We start from the raw sequence: 27424 nt of genomic DNA, 5'->3' as shown, positions 1-27424 counted from the left end.
TGAGTGAAACCATATGATAATTGTCTTTCTCTGCTTGACTTATTTCGCTTAGCATTATCTCCTCCAGTCGCGATGTTGTATTCTTCTGGGTCCTCTACGAGGCCGACTCAGAGAACAGGATTGCAGTCTCCATTGTGAATCTGAGAGGGTGGTGAAGAGCAGCTGGGACGTGGGCTGATGTGTAGGGAGGGGCAGGTCGGTGGTACATGGAAAGCTAGTGAGCCAGATGTGACTTTGGTGTCTGATCCTGACCCACTGCACAAAGGCCAAGAAACCTTGTAAAGACAGAGAACATTGCACCTGAGCTGGTGGAATTGGGGTCTCTGTAGACTAACTGCCCAGAACCATTCTTGCTGTTCCCATGACGAGTGAACCCAGTGGCTTCAGTGGCCTGTTCCGGGCCTGGAGAGGTATTCTACCTCCTGGAAAGTCAGCCCTGAGGCCCAGCAAGGCAGGCAATGGCGGTGGGACATCAGGTGGGGCTCCCAGAGGACCTAGAGATACATGAAGGGCCCTGGCTCTGTCTGCCCGAGGGCACATGGAAGCATGAGCTCAGGAGGGATAGGCTGAGTTTCTTGACTCTTTGATCTGGTTGGGACACCCGTGTTCTTTGTTTCTGACTCGTGTTTCTTTCTCACAGCTGCTCAGTCCTCATCTACAGTCTATCCAGGTGAGTCCTCAGCCACCCTAGTTGGAATGTCTCTTTGCTTCTGTCCCATCCATCCCTGTTCCCACCAGTCTGGACGAAGCACTGCTCCTTAGAGCAAACCTGTGGGCACCTTTTCTCCCCCGCAGCTCCCGTCCCAGAGGTCTCGAGCAGGTTGTTCTGAGTTAGCTTTGGGACTCAGAGAGTCCCACCTTTCCATCGGTCCATGAGTTTTCACCTGGTCCTTTCAGAGTGTCCCAAAAGACAGCTGCGTGTAGGTACAGACAACTGACCAAGTGTACCATCAATTTCAGCTGGAATGCAATGTGGGCTGAGAATTTGAATTGGAGAGTGGACACTGATGAGCACTGACCTCGTATTGAAGGGCCATCAGCATAGGCTGGATCCTCTCCCTTGCGCAGTGCTTCCAAGCCTCAGATTCATCAGGGTCCAAAGCGTATATCCAAAGTGGCAGGGACAGAGCCCAGGGATCGGAGTGTAATAATTGTGGTGTGTTCTGGGTGCCGGGACACTTGATTGGTTTCAGGTGGGCCCACCATGACCCTGACTCTTTCTGGCCAAGCTTCAGAGTGTGGCAGACCCCTCAGACATATGTGTCTTGAGTAGGGAGGTGGCAATGTTTTCTAAAGGGGAAAGGACATGCCAGGCTTTGAGATGGCTGTGGAGGGTCCAGGGTGTCCTCCCGCAGGGACTTCATCCCAGGGGAGCTGGCTGATCTTGAGGCTTCTGTAGCACAGAGGCGTGTAAGGTGCCAGGAAGCAGATGTGCAATTGTCACGATGCCCGCCCAAATTTCTTTTCAAAGATCGTTTTCCATGATGTCTAAGGCTGCCTTTGCCTTTGTTGCCTCTTCCAGGCACCTGGCCCACCACATCCACACCTGTACGACCGACAACAGGTACTTACTCCCATCCATCCTCCCTGGGTCATTTTCTCCTTCAGCATAAAGTTTGGGTTTGGAGGTGACAGGAGGAATCTCAGGGTGTTCCCTTACTTATGCTTGTCCCGTGTGTGTGTGTGTGTGTGTGTGTGTGTGTGTGTGTGTGTGTGTGTGGAAGGTGGGTGGTGGAGAGAGGGGGCTTGAATACCAGCTCTGAGGTCTGATCTTAGGGGGTGGCCACCTGATTCCAGTGGGATCCTGGGCTGATGTTGTTCAGTGAAGATCCTCTTCCAGGAGCTCTGTGGAGGCCTCTCAAGTGCTTCTGGGACCTGGTTGTGCCTCCCAGGCCACGGGGTACAGCCCCGGGAAGACAGGGGCAATGTGTTGGTACAGAACCCTTCTTGCCAAGGTGCCGTCATGTCTGGGACCTTGCCACAACCCAGCCAGGATCCCACAGAGGCCAGTAAGCTGCCCAGCAGGGCAGTGGTCTTGGCCTGCCTTGGAGCTCTGGGGCTCCATCCTCAGTGCGCCCAGTGTGGGCTGGGTTTGTCTTCTCCTCACCTCCATGGGTCGTAGGGTGCTTCCCTGCCCTGGAGCATTCTTAGGCCTGGGCTGCTGAGGATGTCTCTACTCCTTTCCCCGTGATGAAGATTAACCTCTGAGCATGGTCAAAGGTGACCACCTGCCCAGGGGTCGTTGGCCAGGAGGAAGCCCCTGAGTCTGGAACATGCCTTAAGTTCTTGTTCTTTGTCCTGCTAGGGAATGAAACAGGTTTGGCGCTGAGGCTGGTGAGCGGCGGTGACCGGTGTCAGGGCCGCGTGGAGGTCCTGTATCAAGGCTCCTGGGGCACCGTGTGTGATGACAGCTGGGACACCAACGATGCCAATGTGGTCTGCAGGCAACTGGGCTGTGGCTGGGCCATCTCGGCCCCAGGAAATGCCCGGTTTGGTCAGGGCTCAGGGCCGATTGTCCTGGATGACGTGCGCTGTTCTGGGCATGAGTCCTACCTGTGGCGTTGCCCCCACAATGGCTGGAACTTGCACAACTGCAGGCACTCGGAGGATGCAGGTGTCATCTGCTCAGGTGAACCTCCAAAATCCCCAGGTCCCCCATTCATGGTGATTGTTACCAAGAGCAAATGCACTCTCATCTCCAAAGTCCCCACCTGAGCCTCTCCCGGATATGCGTGCCTTGCCAGCTTTCCTTGGGATAGCTGGCAACTGAAGGGCCACACGGCGGGAAGAGCAGTGCAGGACCCCTCCGTCCTGGACCCACATGGCTTTGGAGCATCAGTGGCACAGAGGGTGGAAAGGACTGGCCACCATTCGGTGCGCAGACACGTGAGCACAGGATCCTCGGTGGGATCATCTGCTCAGCGCACACCCGTCTTCCCAGGCCTTCGTTCTTAAAGCAAACGTGTTGGGAATGTGGTGGGAAAATGAAGCACCTTCACTTTTCTTTCTTTTTTTTTTTTTGCCTTTTAAAAAAAAATTTATTTATTTATTTTTACATTTGGTGACATGATATATTTATTTTTTATTATTTTTTAATAATATTTTTTATTATATTATGTTAGTCACCATACAGTACATCCCTAGTTTTTGATGTAAAGTTCCATGATTCATTACTTGCGTATAACACCCCGTGCACCATGCCATACGTGCCCTCCTTAATACCCATCGCCGACCTATCCCATTCCCCCACCCCCCTCCCCTCTGACGCACTCAGTTTGTTTCCCAGAGTCCATAGTCTCTCATGGTTTATTCTACTTCTATTTACCGCCCCCCTCCCCGTTTCTTCTTCTCTTTCTTCTCCTACCGATCTTCCTACTTCTTCTGTTCCATAAATGAGTGAAACCATATGATAATTGTCTTTCTCTGCTTGACTTATTTCGCTTAGCATTATCTCCTCCAGTCGCGATGTTGTATTCTTCTGGGTCCTCTACGAGGCCGACTCAGAGAACAGGATTGCAGTCTCCATTGTGAATCTGAGAGGGTGGTGAAGAGCAGCTGGGACGTGGGCTGATGTGTAGGGAGGGGCAGGTCGGTGGTACATGGAAAGCTAGTGAGCCAGATGTGACTTTGGTGTCTGATCCTGACCCACTGCACAAAGGCCAAGAAACCTTGTAAAGACAGAGAACATTGCACCTGAGCTGGTGGAATTGGGGTCTCTGTAGACTAACTGCCCAGAACCATTCTTGCTGTTCCCATGACGAGTGAACCCAGTGGCTTCAGTGGCCTGTTCCGGGCCTGGAGAGGTATTCTACCTCCTGGAAAGTCAGCCCTGAGGCCCAGCAAGGCAGGCAATGGCGGTGGGACATCAGGTGGGGCTCCCAGAGGACCTAGAGATACATGAAGGGCCCTGGCTCTGTCTGCCCGAGGGCACATGGAAGCATGAGCTCAGGAGGGATAGGCTGAGTTTCTTGACTCTTTGATCTGGTTGGGACACCCGTGTTCTTTGTTTCTGACTCGTGTTTCTTTCTCACAGCTGCTCAGTCCTCATCTACAGTCTATCCAGGTGAGTCCTCAGCCACCCTAGTTGGAATGTCTCTTTGCTTCTGTCCCATCCATCCCTGTTCCCACCAGTCTGGACGAAGCACTGCTCCTTAGAGCAAACCTGTGGGCACCTTTTCTCCCCCGCAGCTCCCGTCCCAGAGGTCTCGAGCAGGTTGTTCTGAGTTAGCTTTGGGACTCAGAGAGTCCCACCTTTCCATCGGTCCATGAGTTTTCACCTGGTCCTTTCAGAGTGTCCCAAAAGACAGCTGCGTGTAGGTACAGACAACTGACCAAGTGTACCATCAATTTCAGCTGGAATGCAATGTGGGCTGAGAATTTGAATTGGAGAGTGGACACTGATGAGCACTGACCTCGTATTGAAGGGCCATCAGCATAGGCTGGATCCTCTCCCTTGCCCAGTGCTTCCAAGCCTCAGATTCATCAGGGTCCAAAGCGTATATCCAAAGTGGCAGGGACAGAGCCCAGGGATCGGAGTGTAATAATTGTGGTGTGTTCTGGGTGCCGGGACACTTGATTGGTTTCAGGTGGGCCCACCATGACCCTGACTCTTTCTGGCCAAGCTTCAGAGTGTGGCAGACCCCTCAGACATATGTGTCTTGAGTAGGGAGGTGGCAATGTTTTCTAAAGGGGAAAGGACATGCCAGGCTTTGAGATGGCTGTGGAGGGTCCAGGGTGTCCTCCCACAGGGACTTCATCCCAGGGGAGCTGGCTGATCTTGAGGCTTCTGTAGCACAGAGGCGTGTAAGGTGCCAGGAAGCAGATGTGCAATTGTCACGATGCCCGCCAAAATCTCTTTTCAAAGATCGTTTTCCATGATGTCTAAGGCTGCCTTTGCCTTTGTTGCCTCTTCCAGGCACCTGGCCCACCACATCCACACCTGTACGACCGACAACAGGTACTTACTCCCATCCATCCTCCCTGGGTCATTTTCTCCTTCAGCATAAAGTTTGGGTTTGGAGGTGACAGGAGGAATCTCAGGGTGTTCCCTTACTTATGCTTGTCCCGTGTGTGTGTGTGTGTGTGTGTGTGTGTGTGTGTGTGTGTGTGTGTGGAAGGTGGGTGGTGGAGAGAGGGGGCTCTGAATACCAGCTCTGAGGTCTGATCTTAAGGGGTGGCCACCTGATTCCAGTGGGATCCTGGGCTGATGTTGTTCAGTGAAGATCCTCCTCCAGGAGCTCTGTGGAGGCCTCTCAAGTGCTTCTGGGACCTGGTTGTGCCTCCCAGGCCATGGGGTACAGCCCCGGGAAGACAGGGGCAATGTGTTGGTACAGCACCCTTCTTGCCAAGGTGCCGTCATGTCTGGGACCTTGCCACAACCCAGCCAGGATCCCACAGAGGCCAGTAAGCTGCCCAGCAGGGCAGTGGTCTTGGCCTGCCTTGGAGCTCTGGGGCTCCATCCTCAGTGCGCCCAGTGTGGGCTGGGTTTGTCTTCTCCTCACCTCCATGGGTCGTAGGGTGCTTCCCTGCCCTGGAGCATTCTTAGGCCTGGGCTGCTGAGGATGTCTCTACTCCTTTCCCCGTGATGAAGATTAACCTCTGAGCATGGTCAAAGGTGACCACCTGCCCAGGGGTCGTTGGCCAGGAGGAAGCCCCTGAGTCTGGAACATGCCTTAAGTTCTTGTTCTTTGTCCTGCTAGGGAATGAAACAGGTTTGGCGCTGAGGCTGGTGAGCGGCGGTGACCGGTGTCAGGGCCGCATGGTCCTGTACCAAGGCTCCTGGGGCACCGTGTGTGATGATAGCCGCGACACCAATGACGCCAATGTGGTCTGCAGGCAACTGGGCTGTGGCTGGGCCACGTCGGCCCCAGGAAATGCCCGGTTTGGTCAGGGCTCATAGAGCAGTCTTGTATTTCTGGGCACAATGGTCGTGAGAACAAATTCCTGTCATAGTTATTTTTTTGTGGCATCCTGACCTTGAGGTTTCCTTTTACACTTCAGTCCTCAGGACCCCTTCCTGAACGTCTTTCTTAGTGATAGGGGGTCTGGCATTTAGCATTTCTGTTCCTCTGGATCCTGAGAGGCTCCTTTCTGCAATCCTCCACAGAGACTGATAATGTGTCCTCTTCCCTTGCAGCCATACCAAGCCCTACTACTACCCCCGGTGAGTAGCTGCATCCCAGCCCAGAATGTTTCCTCTCTGGATTTCTACTCTCATGTTTCTAGAACGTGAAACAGAGGCCCAGGCCCTTCTCTTGAGGTCTCTGGTATTTGTTACAGTCCCCAGCTGAGTCCCCAGGACTTTGGCTCCTACTTTAGGTTAGCCTAAGGGCCCACCTGGATCCCCGGCCACTGCGTGCTGCCAGCGCTTGCTCAGGGAACCTGCAGTGCAAGGATTTTTGGTCCCTTCTTGTCATTTCAGACGGAAGTACTTTTCAGTCAGAATTGCAATCGTTTGGAAAATACAACCAAATAACACTCCTGCCGATGCTTGTCTGTTCAAGAATTCCTTCACGTTGAGAGAGCGGTCCCCAGAGTGTTCTCTACCCCATGGTGAGAATATTCAGGGCAGAGTATGTTGCGAAGTCCGCACTCCGTACTCCAGCCCATCTGGGCCATTCGCAGTGCGCATTGGAATTGTCCAGGCTCTGAGAAGTCCTCCTGTCAGGGATAGAACCATCCACCGTAACATCTCCTTAGCAAACTCATGACCATGGAGTGAAAACTTTTCCAATAAAATCCTAAAATCACCTCTTTTTCCTTCCAGGCTGGTGGTACCCATCTACTACGACCAGTGATGGTAAGTATCATGCTCTCCACCGAAGGCTTGGGGTTCTCGTCCCCAGGCAGACTGTCCCGGCGGAGATGTCTGTAAATGCACAACCCAGTTCAGCCTTGCATACAACCTCCCCAGACCTGCCGTGCCGCACGCGGCTCCCGAGCTGCCCCCACACAGCCTGCCTCTACCTTCCAGACGCTCAGCCTTCGTATCCCCCCCACCAAGGGGATGACTTCTGTTTTAATAAGGAGATCTACTTCCCCTTCTTTCAAGGAAAGGAAATGAGTTGTTCTTCAAAGAACAGACTTAGAGGCTTTTATTATTTGGGGTATCTCCAAAGCTTTGAGAGAAGGAAGGGAGACCATAAACGGATGATTTCACAAATAAACAATCCTTTACAAGTAAATTTTACTTCGTGGCTCTTGCTCAATAGCTTTCCATCACTCTTAAGAAATGCTATGGCCACTTGTTTATGTCATTGAATATTTTCTTCCCATCATTTTAAATGCCTGCATTGTATTTCAGTACACAGCTATGACCACGAATTAGTGAACCAGTCCCCCGGACGTTTACATTGTTTATGTTTCCTCATTGGTATGAATGATCCTCTGAGGCGGAATATTTTTATAAGTCTTTGCATACCTCCCCAATTCTTCCTGTAGGAGAGAAGTAAATTTCCTGGGCTAAAGGTGACATAGTGCCCGGTACACAAAATGTACTTAATAAATGCTAATGTTAAGTATTTTAAGGTCTTTGCTGTATATATGGTCCAAAGGCCATGAAGAACGTTGTGAAGTTTCAGAATGTTGAAAAAGAGAAACTGACCTCCTCCGTCAGGTAGCTCACAGTAGTATTTACTACTGAATTTATGATGTAGTTACAGGTGCGACAGGTGCTTCAGGGTGTGCAAAGAGGGCATATTCGAAGAGATTTTACTTGATCGAGGGATTAGGGGAAGATCTTCACGAAGTGCTGCTTATGCAGAGCCACACAGGAGAAGCAGGCTCGCTTGCTGACATGCCTTCCAGCCAGAAGGAACACTTGGTAGGCCTGGGTGGGAAGGAGCTTGGCTGTTGCCAGAGCGTTCGGAGCTTTGTGCCCAGGTTAGAGCTCCTGACTTGATCCTAAGGACAGTCAGAGCTGTTGACAAGTCTTACATCGGGGAATTGCAAAACCAGAAGTCTGTTTGTAGAAGTGCATCCTTGACTTTTATGCCGAACTGTGCGCTTCCCAAGGGCAGAGACCATATCTGCCTTTTACCCTCTCGAATCCTTATGGCATTGTGTCTGCCATAACGTAAATGTTTCTAGAAAGAATAAGTGAATATGTGAATGTATGGGTGAACATTTAATCACAGTTGGCACTTTGACATGTCAACAACACGCACACACACCAAGGACAGCATGCTTTATGCCCTCTTTTATAACACCCGTTTTCGCTTGAGTATAGAATACTTTTTTTATGGCCTTCACATTAGCATTTTTAGGGCATTGAAATTATTTTTACACCATAAAGTTTAATGGGCACACAGTGTTTCATTCTATGGATATATCATGATTTAACTAAACAATTACTAATCACAGGACAAAAGAATTAATTCTTTCTAAGTCTACTTTATACACTCAAGTAATCACATACAGTCACATTGTATTTCATTTTATAATTGTCTCTCTTTTATTTTTAGAAATCTGTAATGCATGCCCTTCGCTCTGAAACTTTGGCTTCGTCTTTGATTGCATCTCAGTGTAGGAATAGAACTTATGGGTAGGCATATTTTAAAGGCCAAATTATCTTTAAGAAGTGCCGTTTTTCCATAGAAACAGAGGAAATATTTGCAAATCATACGTCTGCTAAGAAACATATATCTAGAATACATAAAGAACTTTTACAAGTCGATAATAAAAAGTCCAATAACCCGATGAAAGAAAGAGCACAGGATCTGCATAGATATTTCTCTCCAGAAGATACACAAATGGTCAACAAACACGTGCAACTATGGCCACTTGTATATGTCATTGAATATTTTCAATGCAAATATGTCTAACATCACTAGCCATCAGGGAAATACAAATCAAATCCACAAAGAGATACTTCTTCACACCCAGTAGGTTGGCCGGAATGAAAAAGTCAGATAATAGCGAGTGTTGGTGAACATGTGAAGTCAGAACCCTCACACCTGCTGATGGGAATATAAAATGGTACATCCACTTCGAGAAGCAGTTTGGCAGTTCCTAAAAAAGTTAAACATTAGAGTTACCATATGACCCAGCAATTAGAGTCCTAGGCATCTACTCAGAAGAAAGGAAGGCGCGTGTCCACACAGAAACTTACATACAGTTGTTCACTGGTGGGCAGCTTTGTTCCTAATAACCCCAAAGTGGAAACTCCCTGAATGTTCATCATGGTGAATGGATATACAAAATATGGTCCATCCACGCAGAATGTTACTTGGCAACAGAGGGAGGTGAAGTCCTGGTGCTTGTTCACATACGCTACAATAGGGATGAACTTTGACAACAAGATGCCAAACAAAAGAAGCCAGTCACAAAAGACCACATACTGTAAGGTTGTGTGAATGTGAAATGTCCAGAACGGGCAAATCTGTCGAGACAGAAAGTAGATTAGCGGTTACCTTGGGCTGGGGGCAAAGGACGAGTGACTACTGTTGGGGACAGGGTGTCTCTCTGGAGTGACAAAAATCTTCCCGAATTGACTGCAGTGATGGCTGCAGCCCTCCGAATATACTAAAAACCGTCGAATTATACACTGTAGCAAAAACAAACAAAAAGAGCTATGAATAGGGAAAGAGCCAAATTCAATTTCTATTACCACTGAGTGTCTCGATATTTTTAAACGGCCTATTAAACCGACCAACAAGAGTTTGAATGCTTAATATTACGTATCATTCTGTGATAAATAATACCAGCTGATACTGTTGGGGGCTTACTATGTGCCGGTCCTGCTCTCAGGGTTCACGTGTATTATCTGATTTAATTCACACAGGAATCTGATAAGGCAGACGTTATTAGCGCTCCCATCTTTCAGATGAGGAAACTGAGGCAGAGAGTTTCAGTAACTTGTTCGAGGTCATGGAGCCGATAAAGGCAAGAGCCAAGACGCAAGCCCAGGCCTTCTGTGGCAGAAACCATGCTCTCGACCCCACTTCCCATGGCTTCTTGTCCACTGGCTGGAAACCCTAGGGAATAAGTTACATTGCAGAGTGCTCCCCATGGGCCAGCACCCCCGCTCAGCCAAGAGGATCCCTGTGTTCCACTGAACAAAGACAATTATCACTTTGTTGCTTCCTTGGCATTTTTGGGACAAGGTGACTCATGCTCCCTCTGAAGCTTGGGTCACCTCCTGGCAGAGAGTTGCTTTTCTAGGCCCCATGAGGGGGGTGGAGCCTCAGATCAAGGCCCCTAATGTGGGGCAGCCCAGGACCATGCCCTGGAGAGGAAAGACTGAGTCATATTGTAAGGTCGGGGGATGATGCCTGAGGACTCTTACCCGGAAGACAGTTGCTTGTTATAACACACTTGAAACCCGCCACTGCAGAGTGGATGAGTTAATTCAAACTTCTCCTCTAATGCACGTGCCGGGCGTGTGGAAATTTACCACGGTGGCAAGTGGGGGACGGTGTGTGATGATTCCTGGGACATTCAGGATGCCCGGGTGGTCTGCAGACAGCTGCATTGTGGATACGCGGTATCCGCCCTGGGAAAATGCCTGTTTCGGGCCTGGCTCGGGCCCAATCACCCTGGACGACGTGGTGTGCCCAGGGACTGGGTCTGCTCTCTGGCACTGTGCGTGTGTGTTCTCACCCTTCCATTTGGTCTGGGACCCTCAGCAATGAGGTCATGTCTATAAGCCTCGGTCTCCTCGTCTATGAAGAGGAGATGGTCACGATGCCCCTGCTTCCAGTGGTGATCAGAGAACTAAGTGGCTCACACGTGTAAACCCTTAGAACAATTCCAGACAAGTAGGAAATGAGGAATAAGTGATGCTGTGACCTTGGCTATGGTGCTGGTGACCCCCAGGTCATGATGGGGCTGGGGGAGCGGCTAGGGAGACTCGCCTAAGGCCTCCCCTACTGCCTTATGGCAGTAACTCTGTGGGCCACGGGTGCGCTCACAGAAGGGGTCAGACTGTGAGTCACAGGGATGCGTCCCCTCCGTGTGCTGGCCCCTCCTCCCGCCACACTTCAGTGACTGATGCTTTTCTCCTATTCCTTTTCAGGAAGCCCACCAATAACGCACAGTAAGTACCCGTGATCTCTACCCAGCCTCCTGGCTGAGCCCCTCCGCTGCTGGCACACGGCCTGCCCCTCACTGGCCCAGGAATCGCCCCTTATGTCTTCCCTGGCACTGGTATCCCCTGCAGTTGATGTCCCCACCCGAGGAGGGCTGGGCCTCTCTCTGGGCTCCTCTTTGACCATCAGTAGCCTGGCCAGCCTAAGATTCAGATCTCCAGTCAGTCCCTCGCAGAGGCCAGCCACCCTGGTAGGTCCAGCCTGTCCTCTCGGACACCAGACCCTGGTCAGGGCAGGCCAGTGGGTGTTGCTTCATCACTGAACTCCGTGTGTAACCCCCAGAATCTCCTGGTTGTCCACTCCGAGCTTCTGCCAAAGCCGCTCTGAGCATTTGCAGCGCACTCCTGGCTCCTGAGACCTTGCCCCTCCATCCCCACCCTCCCCTCCTCACCACCTGCTTCCTGCAGCAGCGATCCCTCAGCCTTGCCCCCGTCCATTCTTCACACAAGAGCTGGGGGCGTCCTTACGAAATGCCCATGTCAGTCCCAGCCTCCACACCTGCGTACCCTTCATGTGACTCCTCAGGGCCGTCTGGGTGTGGCTCCGCATGGGGGGGGGGAACAGATCCACTTCCCTTGTCTGTTTGGTTTCCTCTCCACCCCTCCCTGCTTTCTCCACACTGATGTTCCCTAAGTGTGTTAGTGACTCTCAGGCCTGGGTCCCTTTGCACAGACTGTTCCCTCTGCATGGAACTCCTCTCTCTACTTTTTTGCCTGATGCCCCCCCACCCCGCCCTGATGACCTGCCCCCTTTTCTCCGCTCAGTCTGGGTCAGGAGCCAATGCTCTGGGCTCCCACTGTGTCCTGGGCTTACCCTGATCGCAGCCCCCATCCTGCTGCACTGGGATTTGCTCTTTCCCGGCCACCACTCTGGGCTGTGAGCTCTCTGAGGGCAAGAGTCCAGCATCTTGCTGTGAACCTAGGGTTGGCACGTTTCTGCACAGAGCAAGTGAGCACTGAACAGTTGTGCCGACGATGCCAGGAAACTGATCGTTATCTTTTCTCTTGGTCAGCAGCTCCTGTTCACACTGCCACCCGCCCAAACAGTAAGTCCCGGGCTCCCTGACAAACCCCTTTTCCCTTCCCCTCAATGACAGTGCCACTGGGTGGGGCGGCGGGGGGTGGGGGACAGTGACAAAAACGAGGAGATGGCTTCCATAAGTAGAACTTCCCTGGACAGTCCGGGTCTACACCACCTCCTGCTGGGTTTCTGTGTTGGGGGTTATTTAAAAATTTCCCCAGGTGACTGTGCAGTGGGCTCTGGGGGCCCTCCACATTTCCATGTCTTCCCGACAGCAGATAATTCCTGTGGAGGCTTCCTGTCCCAGCCATCCGGGTACTTTTCCAGCCCGTCCTATCCAGGGAACTATCCAAACAATGCCAGATGTCTGTGGGACATTGAAGTCCCAAACAACTACCGTGTGACTGTTGTCTTCAGAGACGTCCAGTAAGTGTGTGGGTGCAGAGCCGAACACGTGGGGGACCTCGCAGATATTCTAGAACAGACCAAATGGTACCTAGCCCTTCAGGAGAGATGTTGGCCTGATTGACATTTTCTCTTATGGGTTCAATTTCTTACCTAGCACAGAGGCAGCCTGTGGAGGTGGGGCCAGGACAAGAGCCCTCGTTTAAAGTCCCAGGTCTGTCACTAATTTGCTGTGTGACCACAGGAAGTCACTTAATTTTCCTGAACCTCGGTCAAAACAAGGGGATAAAATACCTGCTTTCTCTCATCTATGGCTACTGGGAAGGTCACAAGAGAGAAAGAGGTGAAAATACTTGGAAAAGGTTATCCAATGGGAAGGATGACTATTCGGAGTAATAGTAACACACAGAATCCTATTAACCACACCAGTTTTTTTTTTAACCCTTTTCTCTGCACTGTCTCCTTTTTTTGGGGGGTTAGTTCTGGGGGGGGTCAAGTAGAGGTGGAGACATCTCTGCTACAGAGGCTAGTTCATCTGTCCTCATTCAGTGAAGAGTGGGAATCATTGCTTTAAGCAGAGGAGACAGCATCAAAGCCATGTTAATATATGATTGGTCCAAGGAGAGGGTGACCATGCAGAGGTATGAGTGTTTTCTAGTGTCCAGGAAAGGGGGTACCATCATCTCTTCTGTAACAGCCATTACTGAACACAACAGTCTTCTCTCTTGCTGTTTGGTTGCTGTGGCCTTGCGGATCTCTGCCTTTTTTTTTTTTAAATAATTTTTTATTATATTATGTTAGTCACCATACAGTATATCCTTAGTTTTTGATGTAATGTTCCATGGATCTCTGCCTTGGAAATTCATTTGGGGTTTTGCAAAAGTTTTAATATTATTTTAATCTCCATTACAATTCATTCTGGATCTCAGAGACTGTACTTAAAGCGCCTATGTGCTCCTGTGGAGGAAGGTTGACCACCTAAACTTCAGAGAGGTTATTTGACTTATCCGATATTTATTAGTCCAGTGATTTATTTCTATCACTATGGATTCATGAATATTTTATTCAATGGGAAACCAGGGTCTTTCTGATTGAAGAAACAGTCCAAGGCAGGTTGTGATCCCTTCCTTTCATGATGCAAAGGAGTGTCAGGAGAGGGGCTGTAGATTTCATATGTGTGACCCCAGAAGTTAGGACGAGGATCTGTGTGTGGAGGTCACAGGGAAGTGAAAATCATTCTATTATTTTCAACTATTAATTTTGTCAGTATTTCTGCCACCAAGGTGTGACCCCCTCCCCCTGAGGTCTGCCCCTTGCATCAATCCTGGTTGAAAGTGAAGTCAAAACTGTGTTCTGTCCCTGCAGGCTTGAAGGTGGCTGCAACTACGACTATATTCAAGTGTTCGATGGCCCCTCCCACAGTTCCCCTCTGATTGCCCGTGTTTGTGATGGAGCCAAGGGCTCCCACACTTCCTCATCGAACTTCATGTCCATTCGCTTCGTCAGCGATGGCAGCGTCACGAGGAGGGGCTTCCAGGCCGAGTACTACTCCAGCCCTTCCAACGATAACACCAGTAAGTCCCCTCGTGGGGGCTCGTTGTGGGGAGCACCTCTGCTCAACCCTTCTGTGGTTGTGAAGTAAGAAACTAGAACAGCTTTGTCAGGTCACCAAGGCTTGATCTGGTGCTGAAAGGGGCCACGAGCAGTGGTCTTGGGACTCTGGCTGCCCAGAAATGAAGTCAAGGGCCCGACCTGGCTGATGGGCAGTGTGATGGCCTTACTGTGGTCAGCAGAGACTAAAAAGAAGATGTGAGGTCATACTTTCAGCTCATGGTGAAATGTCAGTGCCAAGGACACAGGTGACCACCTGGCTACTGGACTGCGTTCTGAGACTTAACATTCTTGGCTGCTGTCTGAAGATGGACCGAGCCAGTCACTCAGCCACTTCCAGCTAATGGCCACGATTTGAGCTGTTAAATGGACTGATATACAGATTGGCTTAGGGACTGGGTGGGGTGATGTCCAAGCTCTCTTCTGCAGCCAGAATTTTAAGCATTGACCTATTCCATAGCTAAAGGACTTTATTTTATAACATCCCCACCATTCAGCTGGAGCATTGCTTGACCTTATGGACAAATGGAGGTTGGCAAAACATTTTACTCATTTCACATCCCGCCTCCATTTCTCCATCAGGGGAATCCTAAGTTCCTGTGCCCTCAAAGGGGTCTTGTGAGAATGACACTGACCTGAGCCATGGGGTGCCTGGGGGGTTGTGGTGAGGCCTATTCTGATGTGGACCGTCTTTGTCCGCCATCTTGGTCTTTGCACTTTATACGGGAGGAGCGCCTAGTGGGCTTGCTGGGGTGCTGACTGCCTTTGTTGTTTGTCCTCGGCCACCAGAGCTGCTCTGTCTGACAAACCACATGCAAGCCAGCGTAAGCAGGAGCTACCTCCAATCCCTGGGCTATTCTTCCACGGACCTTGTCATTTCCACCTGGAATGAAAGCTCCCGGTGTCAGCCCCAAATAACAGCCAGCCAGGTGACGTTCACAATTCCATACTCGGGCTGCGGCACCATCGAGCAGGTAAGTCTAGGACTTCCTACTCTATCTCCTTCTGAGTAAGCTTTCTTATAGGGATGTACACTGTGTTTTTTGAGTTCTGGGGACCCAAAAGACATGATGATGGTATAACCAGTGTAATCAGGGTGAAGATTTAAATCTGCCCCTTAGTGCCATGATGTAGCTGTGACTACTTCCAAATGTAAGGATGAGGAAGGAAGGTCAGCAGGCCATTTCCCCCTACGCTGTCAGGCACAGAGCGTGCATGGCAGGCTGCCATTCCCATCAGCAATAACCATAGCAGCTCCCAGGGGCAGCTCCAGGTTTTGTAGGGCCTGAAGCTCATACAGTTTGGGGTTGGGGTTGGTGAGAGGGGCAGGTGCCTCACGAAGCAGAAGCATGCAAACGTATCTTACTTTTATAAATCTTACAAAAACATATGGCTGTGCCAGTACACTGCTAAGCGTTGGAGGAACCGGTGCGCACGGGAGGCCGTGAGGCTCAAGCTTTATTAGCTTCACAGTAAATCAGCCTCTGCAGCTGTGCTGTCACCATCTAGGGTGACAGCTGTCGTGGTTTGCCTGGGAATTTGCAGATGTCAGCATGGAAAAGTCCCATGTTCCACGACACTCCTTAGTCCTGAGCGAACTAGATGGACGTTCATCCTCCCAGGGCCAAACACTAGGTTTAGCTGGTGTCATTCTCCCTAGATACCCATCAAGTATTCTCTCCTTGTCACTCCACTTAAAAAATAGGGAGGCTGGGGCACCTGGGTGGCTCAGTCGCTAAGCATCTGCCTTCGGCTCAGGTCATGATCCCAGGGTCCTGGGATCGAGCCCCACATCGGGCTCCTGGCTCAGCGGGAAGCCTGCTTCTCCCTCTCCCACTCCCTCTGCTTGTGTTCCCTCTCTCGCTGCCTCTCTCTCTGTCAAAAAATAAATAAAATCTTTTAAAAAAAATAGGGAGGCTAGACTTGGAGGGGTCAAGCAGGTTGCCTAAGGCCACTTGGCCAAGAAGTGGTAGGACAAACGTTAGACTCTGAGAATCTCCAAAACCTTACATTGAGGGAAAGAAGCCAGTCACACAAGAGTGCCTAGTCTATGATTCCATTTCTATAAAATTCTGGAATGGGGAATAAATGTATGATGGAAAGCCAGCCTGGTTGGAGGGGCAAAGGGACAGGAAGGAGTTGTTTTGGTTCCTGGAAATGTTCTGTATCTTATTGTGGTAGTAATTATTGTCAAACCTCACTGAATGGTATGCTTACAATGGTTGCATTTAATTTTATGTAAATTTATTTAAAATCATTTAAATTCAGAATTTTGGGATGACACCCAAGTAATCATTTCAAGATTTTGTCAGGGAACAGACATGGTGCTAATATCTGTATGTGGCTTAGGACTACAGTAAATACACAATATGAAATGCTCAAATTTGTACAGTGTTCATGAACCACACGTTCAGAGGAAGTCAATTTGTCATTCACCACAGACGTACTGAGCATTTGCTGTGAGCCAGCACGGGGCTAGGTGCCAAGATGACACTGTTCATTACCTGGCAAGGTCATTCCTGATCCTTTGACACATAAGAAAAGTGGGAGAGGAAGGGGATAGTCATTCAGCCAAAGAGATTGGCCTACGAGCCACGGATGGGTGCCTAGACCTAAGCGTCCACAATTGCTATTATGGCCACCGGGCTCCTTTTCCTCAGTCCCTACAGATAGCAAGTCTCCTTCTGAGATGAACTGAGTGGGTCAGGGAGACTTACATGCAGAAGAAGGGTACACATGAGTCATGCTATGCAAACGTTCTAGTCAACCAGACTTTTTATATTTTGCCCTATAATTTAATCGTGTTGGATTCTGGCTTGCCATGAGTTTAGTCAGTGGAAGTCAGGGCACCAAAGATGATTATCCCTCCTCATTCCAAGCATGCAGCCTGGAGACTCTGATGTCTGAGCCATCCCTCTCCTTCCTCTCCATTAGAAGCTACCAAAGCATGTTCCTTCCTCTCCATTAGAAGCTACCAAAGCATCTTGCCAATGCTGGTTCTTGTAAGGTGGCTGGTGGTGGCCAGCACGCACTACACTCTCATGCCTCCATTTACTCAAAAACCTGCATCCCCTACCAGACTGAGTAGCTCAGGGCAGGGCCAATGTTTTATTCACCCTGGCAGCTCCCAGTGGTGCTGGCGTAGAGCCCAACCCTTTCTTTTTTTCTTTTTTTTTTTTTTATATGATTTTTTATTATATTATGTTAGTCACCATACAGTACATCCCCGGTTTCCGATGTAAGGCTCGATGATTCATTAGTTGTGTATAACACCCAGTGCACCATGCAATACGTGCCCTCCTTACTACCCATCACCGGTCTATCCCATTCCCCCACCCCCCTCCCCTCTGAAGTCCCAGTTTGTTTCTCATAGTCCATAGTCTCTCATGTTTCATTCCCCCTTCTGATTACCCCCCCTTTCTTTATCCCTTTCTTCCCCTACCGATCATCCTAGTTCTTATGTTCCATAGATGAGAGAAATCATATGATAGTTGTCTTTCTCTGCTTGACTTATTTCACTTAGCATTATCTCCTCCAGTGCTGTCCATGTTGTAGCAAATGTTGAGAACTCGTTCTTTCTGATAGCTGAGTAATATTCCATTGTATATATGGACCACAACTTCTTAATCCAGTCATCTGTTGAAGGGCATCTCGGCTCCTTCCACGATTTAGCTATTGTGGACATTGCTGCTATGAACATTGGGGTGCATATGGCCCTTCTCTTCACTACGTCTGTATCTTTGGGGTAAATACACAGTAGTGCAATGGCTGGATCATAAGGTAGCTCAATTTTTAACTTTTTAAGGGACCTCCAAGAGCCCAACCCTTTCTAATCGGAGTATAAACTGCCAGCCACTGACCTCAGTTCTACATGACTTTTGAAATTCTCAGGGCAACCTTTATTCCCACGTTATCATAAGGAATTGGAGGCTTACAGAAATTAAGCCATTTGCCCGAGGCCGCGTGGTCATGACCTGCCGAGCCAGCATTCAGACGCAGGAGAACATGATCCGCAGGCAGAGACGTCCACAGCTCCCCCCAGCAGCCTCGCTGAGCGGGGTCTGACCAATGGTGGCTGGTAGGGCTGAGTAGGCGAGGTCTCCCCACCACATGAGAGGGACATCAAGGGGAGGAGTCGGGGTTTTCATGGCGATAGCAGTTGACTTATCTGCAAGATGTCCCATTACATCCTGAGTTCCTTCCAAACTGAGCAGACATCTAATAATGAATTTTAATCTAAAATCAGAACTGCTGCTTGTGATCAAGAAATAAACCTGCATTCCATGATCTTTTTTTTATAATAATTTTTTATTATGTTAGTCACCATACAGTACATCCCTAGTTTTTGATGTAAAGTTCCATGATTCATTACTTGTGTATAACACCCAGTGCACCACGCCATACGTGCCCTCTTTACTACCCATCACCAGCCTAACCCGATCCCCCACCCCCCTCCCCTCTGAAGCCCTCAGTTTGTTTCCCAGAGTCCACAGTCTCTCGTGGTTCATTCCCCCTTCTGCACGCATTCCATGCTCATTGCTTGGAGTGGATTCAGAATCTAGCTTGAGCATAGAAGCCATGGACGAATGTGAATTCCAAGAAAACTTTGATTTTGGTGTGCAGAGTTAAACACAAGGCAGCTCGGCTTGCCTCTGAAGGAGTAAGAGTCACATTTACATGGTTTCTTCTGACAATCACTGGCACTCCCATATAAAGCCCATTCTTTTTTTTTTTTTTAATTTTTAGAAAATAGACTGTATTTTCCTTGCATGGATGGGGGGCATAAGATAGATGAAGTCTCCCCACCCCACCTGAGGGACGTCTTCCCCAGACCTGGGTCTAGAGTGCGGGCTCTGGCACTCCCCCATAGGCCTGGGGCTGCAGAGACCTCCTTGGCTGCCCTATTGTAGAAAACGGGGAGGCAAAACCATTTTAAATTACTTGTTAAATTTTTCTCTCTTCACATGTTTTTCTGGAAGGGACAAATTAGGAGTTGAGTTATGCAACCACAGGCATGAAGTGACAGTCTTTCCAACACACACCACTCTGAAGAACGGTGATATTTAAGGTGTATAAGGGCTGGCTTGAGCAGAGAGAGCTTGTCTGGTCTTCCAAATGGCCAGGAATGGAGTTTGGTCCTTGACAGATGCTTGACTACATGTGACTTGAAAAACCTCTTTTTTTTTTTTTTTTTTCTTAAGAGTAACCTAGCCTCACATTTTAGGACTTCTATTTAGGCTATCATGGTATTCTTTCTGTGTGTGTTCTTGCAAAAGTACCCACTGCTTAGGGGAACTCAAGCCTGGCTAGCAGAAAGAAGTTTGCTTCTGACCGTCATCACATCGGGAGGGAAAGCGTTGCTCCCTGTCTGCTTGGCAATGACTGGTTTGTGCTTACCTTGCTTGAGCCCAGATGATTGTGACCATGGAGCTTCCAGATGGCCTTGTTCACCTGTGTCCCCTCAGCCATCTGGGCCCCATTCTTCATCCATCACAGTCCTTTTCTGGGCCCTGCCCCTGTACCTTTCATCCCTTCCCTGGTATTTATTGATGCTCCTGACGGTATCGTTGACACTGAATCAAGCCCTGATGACATCATCTTATCCTTGAGACGCTCACAGACCACTGGGTGCAAGGCTGTCATCCCCAGAAGCTCACTCTTAGGCACATCAAATGGCATGAGAGACCAACATTCTGAGGAATTTGCTGCTTGCTAAAAGGCAGAGTGAGAACCCGTCCCATGGTATGGGGAAGTGACAAAGCCGTGTGCAACAGGAAGTGCTGCAGCATTGCTCACCTGTCCACATGAGTCTCTGGGGGAGCCCCTGCCCCAGAGGTCAGAGACCCACTGCAGCTAGAACTCCCCCCTCTGTCACTTCTGGTCCTGGAAGCCTTGGACACCAAGCCGCAATCGCTACTGAGCCACCCGCAGTGAAGGCTAATCCCACCAGCCCCTCCCTCGAGTACACGGCTGCCTCCCCTGGTTTCTCCCAGCCACAGTGAGAACGAAGCAAAGTAAGCACGAATGGCCCTGAGCGATGGAGTCCGGGCTCAGCTTGGTCATTCAGCGGCGCAAGGGGTCATCCACACACACCCATCTTCCCCTGGGAAGCAGGTCCTAGGAAGCCCCAATACCTGGCCCACACTGCGGTCCCCATCACGTGGTAGAGGAAGGGGTGTGTGAAAGGAGGGAGTCCTGCTAGTTAAGCAGCATGCCAAGCCCAGATATTGGGGGCCATGGCAGCCATGTGCCTTCTCTGTGTGGTCCTGGGAGGGTTTTGAAGTCTGGCTGAGTCACTTCCCTCTCATTGTAACCAAAATCAGCTGTGAGCTTCCCTTAGCAGGCGACATTTGCTTGACTTTGCTCTCCTGCCTTCCTCTCCCAGGCAGATAATGATACCATCACCTATTCCAACTTCCTCAAAGTAACTGTTCCAAGTGCCATCATCAAGAGGAAGAAGGATCTCCGCATTCACGTCAGCTGCAAAATGCTCCAAAACACCTGGCTTGACACCATGTACATTGCTAATGACACCATCGATGTCAGCGAAGTGCAGTACGGCAAATTCGACGTGAACGTTTCCTTCTATACATCTTCTTCATTCTTGTATCCGGTGACCAGCAGCCCGTACTATGTGGACCTGAACCAGAACTTGTACCTTCAGGCTGAGATCGTCCATGCCGACACCTCCCTGTCCTTGTTCGTGGATACCTGTGTGGCGTCCCCCTCTTCCAATGACTTTACATCTTTAACTTACGATCTAATCCGGAGTGGGTAAGGACTGTCTTCATGGAACGAATGTCAAGCTTCACCTGACAATTCAAACAGGAGTAGCCCAAAGTCTCAAGGAGTTTGGTTCTAGTAGAATCCAGCTTAATCAGTCAGGTTGTCATAGCTGGTTAACATGTAGGGAAATGGATGTGTGCAGAAGTGAGTGAGCTGTAGCTGGGATCCGACCCGGGTGACCGAGCTCCATAAGAAGACATGCATGTAGTGGGGAGAGCCTTGATTCTGCAGCAGATCGAGATTGAGATGCCGGCTCTGCCACGTACCGGCTGCGTCACTCTGGGCAGGCAGCCGCAGCTCTCTGAGCCAGCCTCTTCACCCATCAGACGAGAACAGTGGTGCCCACATTATAGGCTGTTGGGAGGATGAAACGGGAAGGAGTCGTGGGGCCCTGGGCCGAGAGCATGCACGGCAGGTGGTCCACAAGAAATGCTGTGGGTAGCAGGGCTCAGCAGGGGTCTCTTGACCTAAAGCTGAGAACGGTGGTTCTAACCAAGCCCAAGAAATGCAGAGGTCAGGCCAGTGGTGCCCAGGCTGGGGTCAGGGGTGCCCAGGTTGGACTCCTCCACTACAGCCCTGCTTCCCTGGATGAAAGGACTCTGGTGAGGTGGAATTTGCCTCTTCTGAGCTCATCAAGGGGTCCTGGGATGCTGGGATGTGCAGCTCCCATCCCTGCTCTTCCGTCTCTGTATACCAGTGTGCGCACCAGTTCTTTGCTTCTAATTTGACCTTGACCTTGGCACCTCAGTAACAATCACGTAGAAGTACCACATAGAAGTTGTACTGATAGGCTCAGGGGCTCTGCTAGGAGTCAGGGTTGGGAGGTTAAATTGTACCTCTCCCGGAGATACCAAAAATAGCACCTTTTTTCCAGGCACAGTTTGAATATGTGTCAATTCAGGGAGCAGGTGTTGAGACTTGTCTTATTTAGTCTATGAAGCTGGTTCAATTCACAGCAGCCCCCTTGGCAGCAAAGATGGTGGACATGCTTACCCAAATTCTCGTTCTACAAATAGTAACGAGGTGACATTTGAATTTATGTCAGATGATTGAAATTAACACAAATGAGTGATGTGGTTCTTCTTTGCTAAAAGATTCTTTTTTGGTCAAATTATGGCATATATGCACAGAAGATAATGCAATTTCCTTGGGAGAGGGGGCTGCCCGTGGGGAGGTAGATGTGGACCCAACTGGACCTGGAGGGACTCATTGGCTACACCCGACATCAGCCAGATCACCTACCTGGATGCCCGTTAGAGGATTCTGGAGCTTCAAACGCACCCATGCCCAGGCCCCACCGGCACATTCGCTTTATTTGGTCTGTTGTGGGGCTTGGGTGTCTGTATTTTCAAAATCCGCCCCGCCCCCAACCCCGTGATTCTGAAGGGCGGCCTGGGTTATGGAGCTCTGGCCCGTACAGACCACGCTGACTGGTGTGGTTTTCTGGGAAACGAAATTATTGCCCAGCAGCCCCTGGGTTACCCTGACCTCGTTTACAACTGTCCTGCTCCCTGATGAGGTTCTGGGTGCTTTCTTTCTCATCTTTGCTGCTAAAGTGACCCCTGTGGAAAAAAAGAGTATGGTATTTGAGAGAATGTGCATTGAAAGCAGAGGAAGGAAGGCAGAAAGAAAACGTCGAGTGAACCCCGGGCCACGTTTCCAGGCAGGATCAGGCAGCCCTGGTGTGACAGCTCTCACCCACGATAAAAAAGGCCCACCCTAAACCCCAAGGACCAGTTTCTTTGCTCTCCTCTTTGCGACGACACCCCAGATCCTCCTGTTAAGAGATGCGCGTGGGTTACGCAAGCTGCTTCGTCAGCTGGGGTAGAGCTGGGAGACTCTCCTCATCCCCATCTTGGTAAAGCTTCTCTCGGGATTCTTAAGGAATCTTGCTGCTAACACCCGTGCAGGTGAGCGTCTGAGGGAATAAGGAGGCGGTTGATGTTGGAGTAGGGGCTACTGGAGAGCCCGCAGGCTCATGGGAAAGTACAGCCACCCAGGGCTCAGGGCAAGAGGAGGTGGGTCAGGAGACGCAGCCCCAGAGACTTGGGTGGGGGCGGGGGCGGTAGCCACCAAAGACACCAGAGAGTAGCCCAGTGTCACCCTGCCTGGCTTGGGCCTCACCCCCCTCACCTGGGTTTCCAGGGCCCCCCAGCGCAGGGTCGCTGAGCACCCACTGTGCCACGTGGGGCCTGCTTCTCTGTGTGACTTGCCGCTTTAAGAGGCTGCTGTCGGACCAGGGCTGCTGGGGTTTCCTGGAGGCCGGCGGTCAGTGTGTGAACCACACGATCCGAGGGCAGGAAGGGGCGGCAGGGGGCATGGGCCTGGCCCGGGCGCGGCCTGAAGAAGCTGCTTTTCTCTCCTTCCAGGTGCGCAAAGGACAGCACCTACCAATCTTTCCCGGGGCCGTCGCCTCGCATCGCTCGCTTCAAGTTCAGTTCCTTCGACTTCCTGAGGCGCTTCCCCTCCGTGTACCTGCAGTGTAAGATGGTGGTGTGCAGGGCCGACGACGCCTTCTCCCGCTGCCGCCGCGGCTGCATCGTGAGGTCCAAGAGGGACGTGGGCTCCTACCGGGAGAAGGTGGACGTCGTCCTGGGACCCTTTCGGCTGCAGGCCCCGCGCCCCGAGAAGAGGAGCCTGGCTAAGCGGCGGGCCTCCCGCCCCTAGGCCCGTGACCCGAGGGGACCCGGGATGTCTCTGTTGGTGTCAGGTCCACCTCAGATTGGCCGCCCACCACGTGCCGGGCCTGCTGTGCTCCGCGGGCCGATGCGGCGTTAGCGAGCTCGCCTCTCGCCTTCTTGCAGGGGCTCCTGGGCTGTGCGGGACCACCTGTGCGGCGTGGCCAAGGCAGTTCTGGTCTGTAACCCGGACCCACGGGACACCTGTGTCCTCTGGGTTCTGAACGCCCCGAACCTCACCTCTTGTCTGTGAAACACAAATGTTAAGATCTACGGGTTAGGACCGCGGAGGGGACGCAATAAAGTAGCGGTAGTTCAGCTGCCTTCATGTCTGCCTGGTTCGAGTCCCGGTCTTGTTACTGTTGTTACTGTCACCCACAGCAACAACACGACGCTAACGATAATACTATTGCTCATACCAAGAGGCCCCTGTGTCCCCAGGCGGGGCTGCAGGGCTGCGGGCAGGATCGTTTATTCCAGCGGCTCGCAAGGCTGACGTGTTGCTGGTCAGCCATTCCGTCTCCTCATCTAGAACGGGGAACGCATCTCACGCTCTGCTGTTTTCTTGTGGGTGCGGACAAGGAAATGTCCGCAGACTGATTCCCAGGATTGCTGGTCCAGGCTGAGGACAGGTCAGCAGATATGGTAGCACCGGTGACAGGGACGGGTGTGGGGTGGCAGCAGTTGTCACAAGCCCTCCTCTTGGTTATTGGTTTCCACCCCATGGGACATCTTTGGGGGCTCTGTCTCCCTGTGTCACACATCCGGGCGGTGAGCATGTCCAGCTGATTCCAGGCTCTTATCTCTCATATGCACTTTTTTTTTTTTAATTTTTATTTTGTTATGTTAGTCACCATACAGTACATCCCCAGTGTTTGATGTAAAGTTCCATGATTCATTATTTGCATGTAACACCCAGTGCACCATGCAATACGTGCCCTCCTTACTACCCATCACCGGCCTATCCCAGTCCCCCACCCCCCCTTCCTCTGAATCACATATGCGCTTCTTGAAGGACTCTTCCGTGCCAGGAGACAAATGAACAGGAAGCGATCAAAATCCCTGCCCGCATGGAGCTTACAATCCACTGGAAGGGGATGCAATTCAGAAATAGGTTGAGTGCTTGGTACCTGCCGCGGGTTGGAGCTATGGAGAGACACAGGATAGAGTGACGGGTGAAGGGGGCTGGCAGGGACGCTGCCCACCTCTCTCTCCTCCCTTCTCTTCCCACGGGTATACAGTAGCTCAGGGCCTGAGGACCTCTGGCCTGGGATGCTTGCACCCATTTCCCAGCTGGTCTAAATGTCCCAAGTCCCCCTCTCCATCCTTCTGGAGTCTCTGGCCACGTTTGATCTCCCAAAGCCCAGCTCTGACTTCCAGTCTAAAACCTTTCCTGGCTGCCACTGGCTGACGAGACACTGAGATCTCTCTGGCTACCTTTGGGATCTGGCCTCAGTTTCCTCTCCGGCGCCTCTCGCTCCCATTCCTTTTTCCTCTGCTATCACACAAACGGTTTCGATCATCATCACCTGCCCTGAGACCACCATCCTTGCTTGTCCCTCCCCCTTCTCCACTGGGCTCATCCTGATTCCCACTCTCCTCTCCTTCCCAGACCTGCCGCTGACTGATGTGGGAAAGCAGGCCAGCCCCTGGGGGAGCTGCCAAAGCCCTGCCTTCTCTGCTGGGGACTTCCTGGCCATGGTGGCCTTCACCCTGGGGAAGAGCACCCTCACAGCCAGTGGCTGGGCTCTGAGCCCTGATGTGCTCAGACATCGGTCCCACCTTCTCGGGAAGATGTGAGAAAGGAAGAAAGGAGAGCCCTGAGCTTGGCACCCAGCAGCGCCCTAACTCTGTTTACCTTGTCACAGGTGCGTGGTGAGGTGTGGCTACAGACAGGTAGAGGCTGGGTTTCCTGGAAACACAGGCTTGATGATGGGACAATATGTCAGGCAAGCAGGGGGAAACCCTGCGTCTCCAGGGAGGAACGTATAACAGGTGGGCAGAGCCGAATTTTCTGGCAGCTGTACAGGGGGGTAGAGGGGACAGCTTACAGCTACAAGACGGTGAATGACAAATACGCACAGACGAGTGTGGGAGCAAGAGACAGGTATCGACACAGAGAGGCAGAGGGTATGGCTGTGGGTGACTGGGACATTGAGCCAGGCCCAGGGCCCCAGACAGAGGCAGGACAGGGCAGAGCCGGACAGAGACTACGCCATGGCAGTCGGAACCCACTGTCTGCACCACACCAGGAGCAGGTGGAAATAACGTGTGCTGTCGTGATTTCCAGCGACCGAGACTGGTTTCGGGCCGGGGTGCTCTCTCCTGGCTGTACGGGGGATGAGTCCAGGGCCTTCAAGCTTCTACTTCCTACCCGAACCCAGACCAATTAGACCAGATTCCCTGCGGGTGGGCCTGACAGTGATGATTTAAAATCTCCAGGAGGTACCTCGGCAGCCTAAATTGAGAACCCCTGGTGGAGGAGTCCTTAGGTCCCTCTGGAGAGGACAGATGGGGCCCCGCTCCTGAGAAGGAGCAGAGCAGGGAAAAGGTCCTTGCTGTACCCATGGGAGGACTCTGGAGGCAGGCTTGCCCTCCCTGAGTGCCCAGGCACTTTCCTTCTGGAAACCTATTCAATTTCATTCTAAAGAGACCATCTTAAAACAGCACTTCTGGAAGTACCTTATTTTGATGAAACCATTGCTTCAGCCCGTGCTTTCAATAAAAGCTCGGTGTGGAGGGATGTGAATTCAGCATCTCCTGCCGGGGGGCGGGGTGTCTTCCAACACAGAGTGAAATGCAGTCCCCCTGACAGCTGCGCTGGTCGGGTGTTACCGCTCTCACCTGGCGGGGGTGGACACCAAGGCTCAGAGAGGTGAGAGAGCACAGACTCCAAGACAGGGCCGGGGCAGGCCGGAGGGGCGGTGCAGTCCACCCCAGACTCCAAGTACCGGGCTTTCCTCCTTCCTGTGTCCCCAGGCCCAGCGCCAGCAGCCCAGGGACACTGAACTCACAGAGAGTTTACCCCTCTGGCTGCACCTGACAACCCTGTCTGCAGCTGGGTGGGATGTGGGACCCATGATCCTTAAAGAAACAGGTGTGAAATGAGGGGTTCTCCGATGCTTGTGGGGTCCACACCTATCTACAGCCCAGCTGGTTCTGGTGAGACCTCTCACTGTGCCCGGGTTACAGCTCCTCCAAGCCCCATGCACCGTCAGGACTTACTCAGAGCCCACTCACTAACCCTCAGCTCCGTCCACAGCAGAATGCTGACACCCCAGACCTCTGCCCCAGTGGCCAGGAGAAGGCAAGGTCACTGTCCTGAGTGGTCTCCTTCCCCTTCTAGGGACAGAACCTGCCCTCCAGCCCCTCCCAGAGGAGCAGCCTCTCCTGGCTCACACTCCTGCCATTCCTCCTGTGAACACGAGGGGGCGACACAGCTATGCCTTAAGGCTTTCTGCTTCTCCAGACCTTGTTTCTTTGTTCCCTTTGGGTGCCAGTGGTTGTCCATTATAGGAAGCGCTTCCCTATTTTTGCTCTAATAAAGAACCCCAGGAAAGGGCTGCCTCTGCCCCGTCTCCCACCTGTAAGAAAACAGAATCCTATCTGGATCTCAAACAACAGGGGGGTGAGTATGTCCTATTTTACCCCGATTGCCAAGGCAGACGAAGGAGGCTGCTCAGCAGCCCCTGGATTCTGCACCCCAGTCCTGTCCCTGGCTCCAGGGCCCTCAGAATGACCAGCACAGGGCTCTGGCCAAGGTGGAGGCTCATTTCCAGACAGGTTTGATCAGCACAGCTTCCAGAGTGTGCCACCCAGGGACAGGGACAGCCTCGG

General features: G+C 51.3%; 1 protein-coding gene across 24 annotated transcripts in view; it reads left to right on the top strand.

Moving 5' to 3' along the window:
- Nucleotides 1-23915, top strand: part of DMBT1 (deleted in malignant brain tumors 1) — a 70203-nt gene extending 46288 nt beyond the window's left edge. For 21 of the 24 annotated variants that reach the window (XM_048219230.2, XM_057308662.1, XM_057308657.1 and 18 more), the window contains 14 exons: nt 641-670; nt 1523-1564; nt 2306-2629; nt 4034-4063; nt 4916-4957; nt 6137-6163; nt 6767-6799; nt 11015-11035; nt 12100-12132; nt 12383-12533; nt 13878-14086; nt 14913-15097; nt 20509-20897; nt 23279-23915. In XM_048219230.2, the coding sequence (XP_048075187.1) occupies nt 641-670; nt 1523-1564; nt 2306-2629; nt 4034-4063; nt 4916-4957; nt 6137-6163; nt 6767-6799; nt 11015-11035; nt 12100-12132; nt 12383-12533; nt 13878-14086; nt 14913-15097; nt 20509-20897; nt 23279-23576 (1814 nt within the window). In that variant the 3' untranslated portion in view covers nt 23577-23915. The remainder of the gene's footprint in view (nt 1-640; nt 671-1522; nt 1565-2305; nt 2630-4033; nt 4064-4915; nt 4958-6136; nt 6164-6766; nt 6800-11014; nt 11036-12099; nt 12133-12382; nt 12534-13877; nt 14087-14912; nt 15098-20508; nt 20898-23278) is intronic. The other 3 variants (XM_057308655.1, XM_048219228.2, XM_057308654.1) reach the window with 3 other exon arrangements.
- The last annotated feature ends 3509 nt before the right edge of the window (nt 23916-27424 follow it).

The sequence above is a fragment of the Ursus arctos genome, unplaced genomic scaffold (assembly GCF_023065955.2).
Source record: "Ursus arctos isolate Adak ecotype North America unplaced genomic scaffold, UrsArc2.0 scaffold_7, whole genome shotgun sequence".
NCBI lineage: Eukaryota > Metazoa > Chordata > Mammalia > Carnivora > Ursidae > Ursus > Ursus arctos.
The sequence above is the reverse complement of the archived record's forward strand: the minus strand, read 5'-3'. Positions and strand labels throughout refer to the sequence as shown.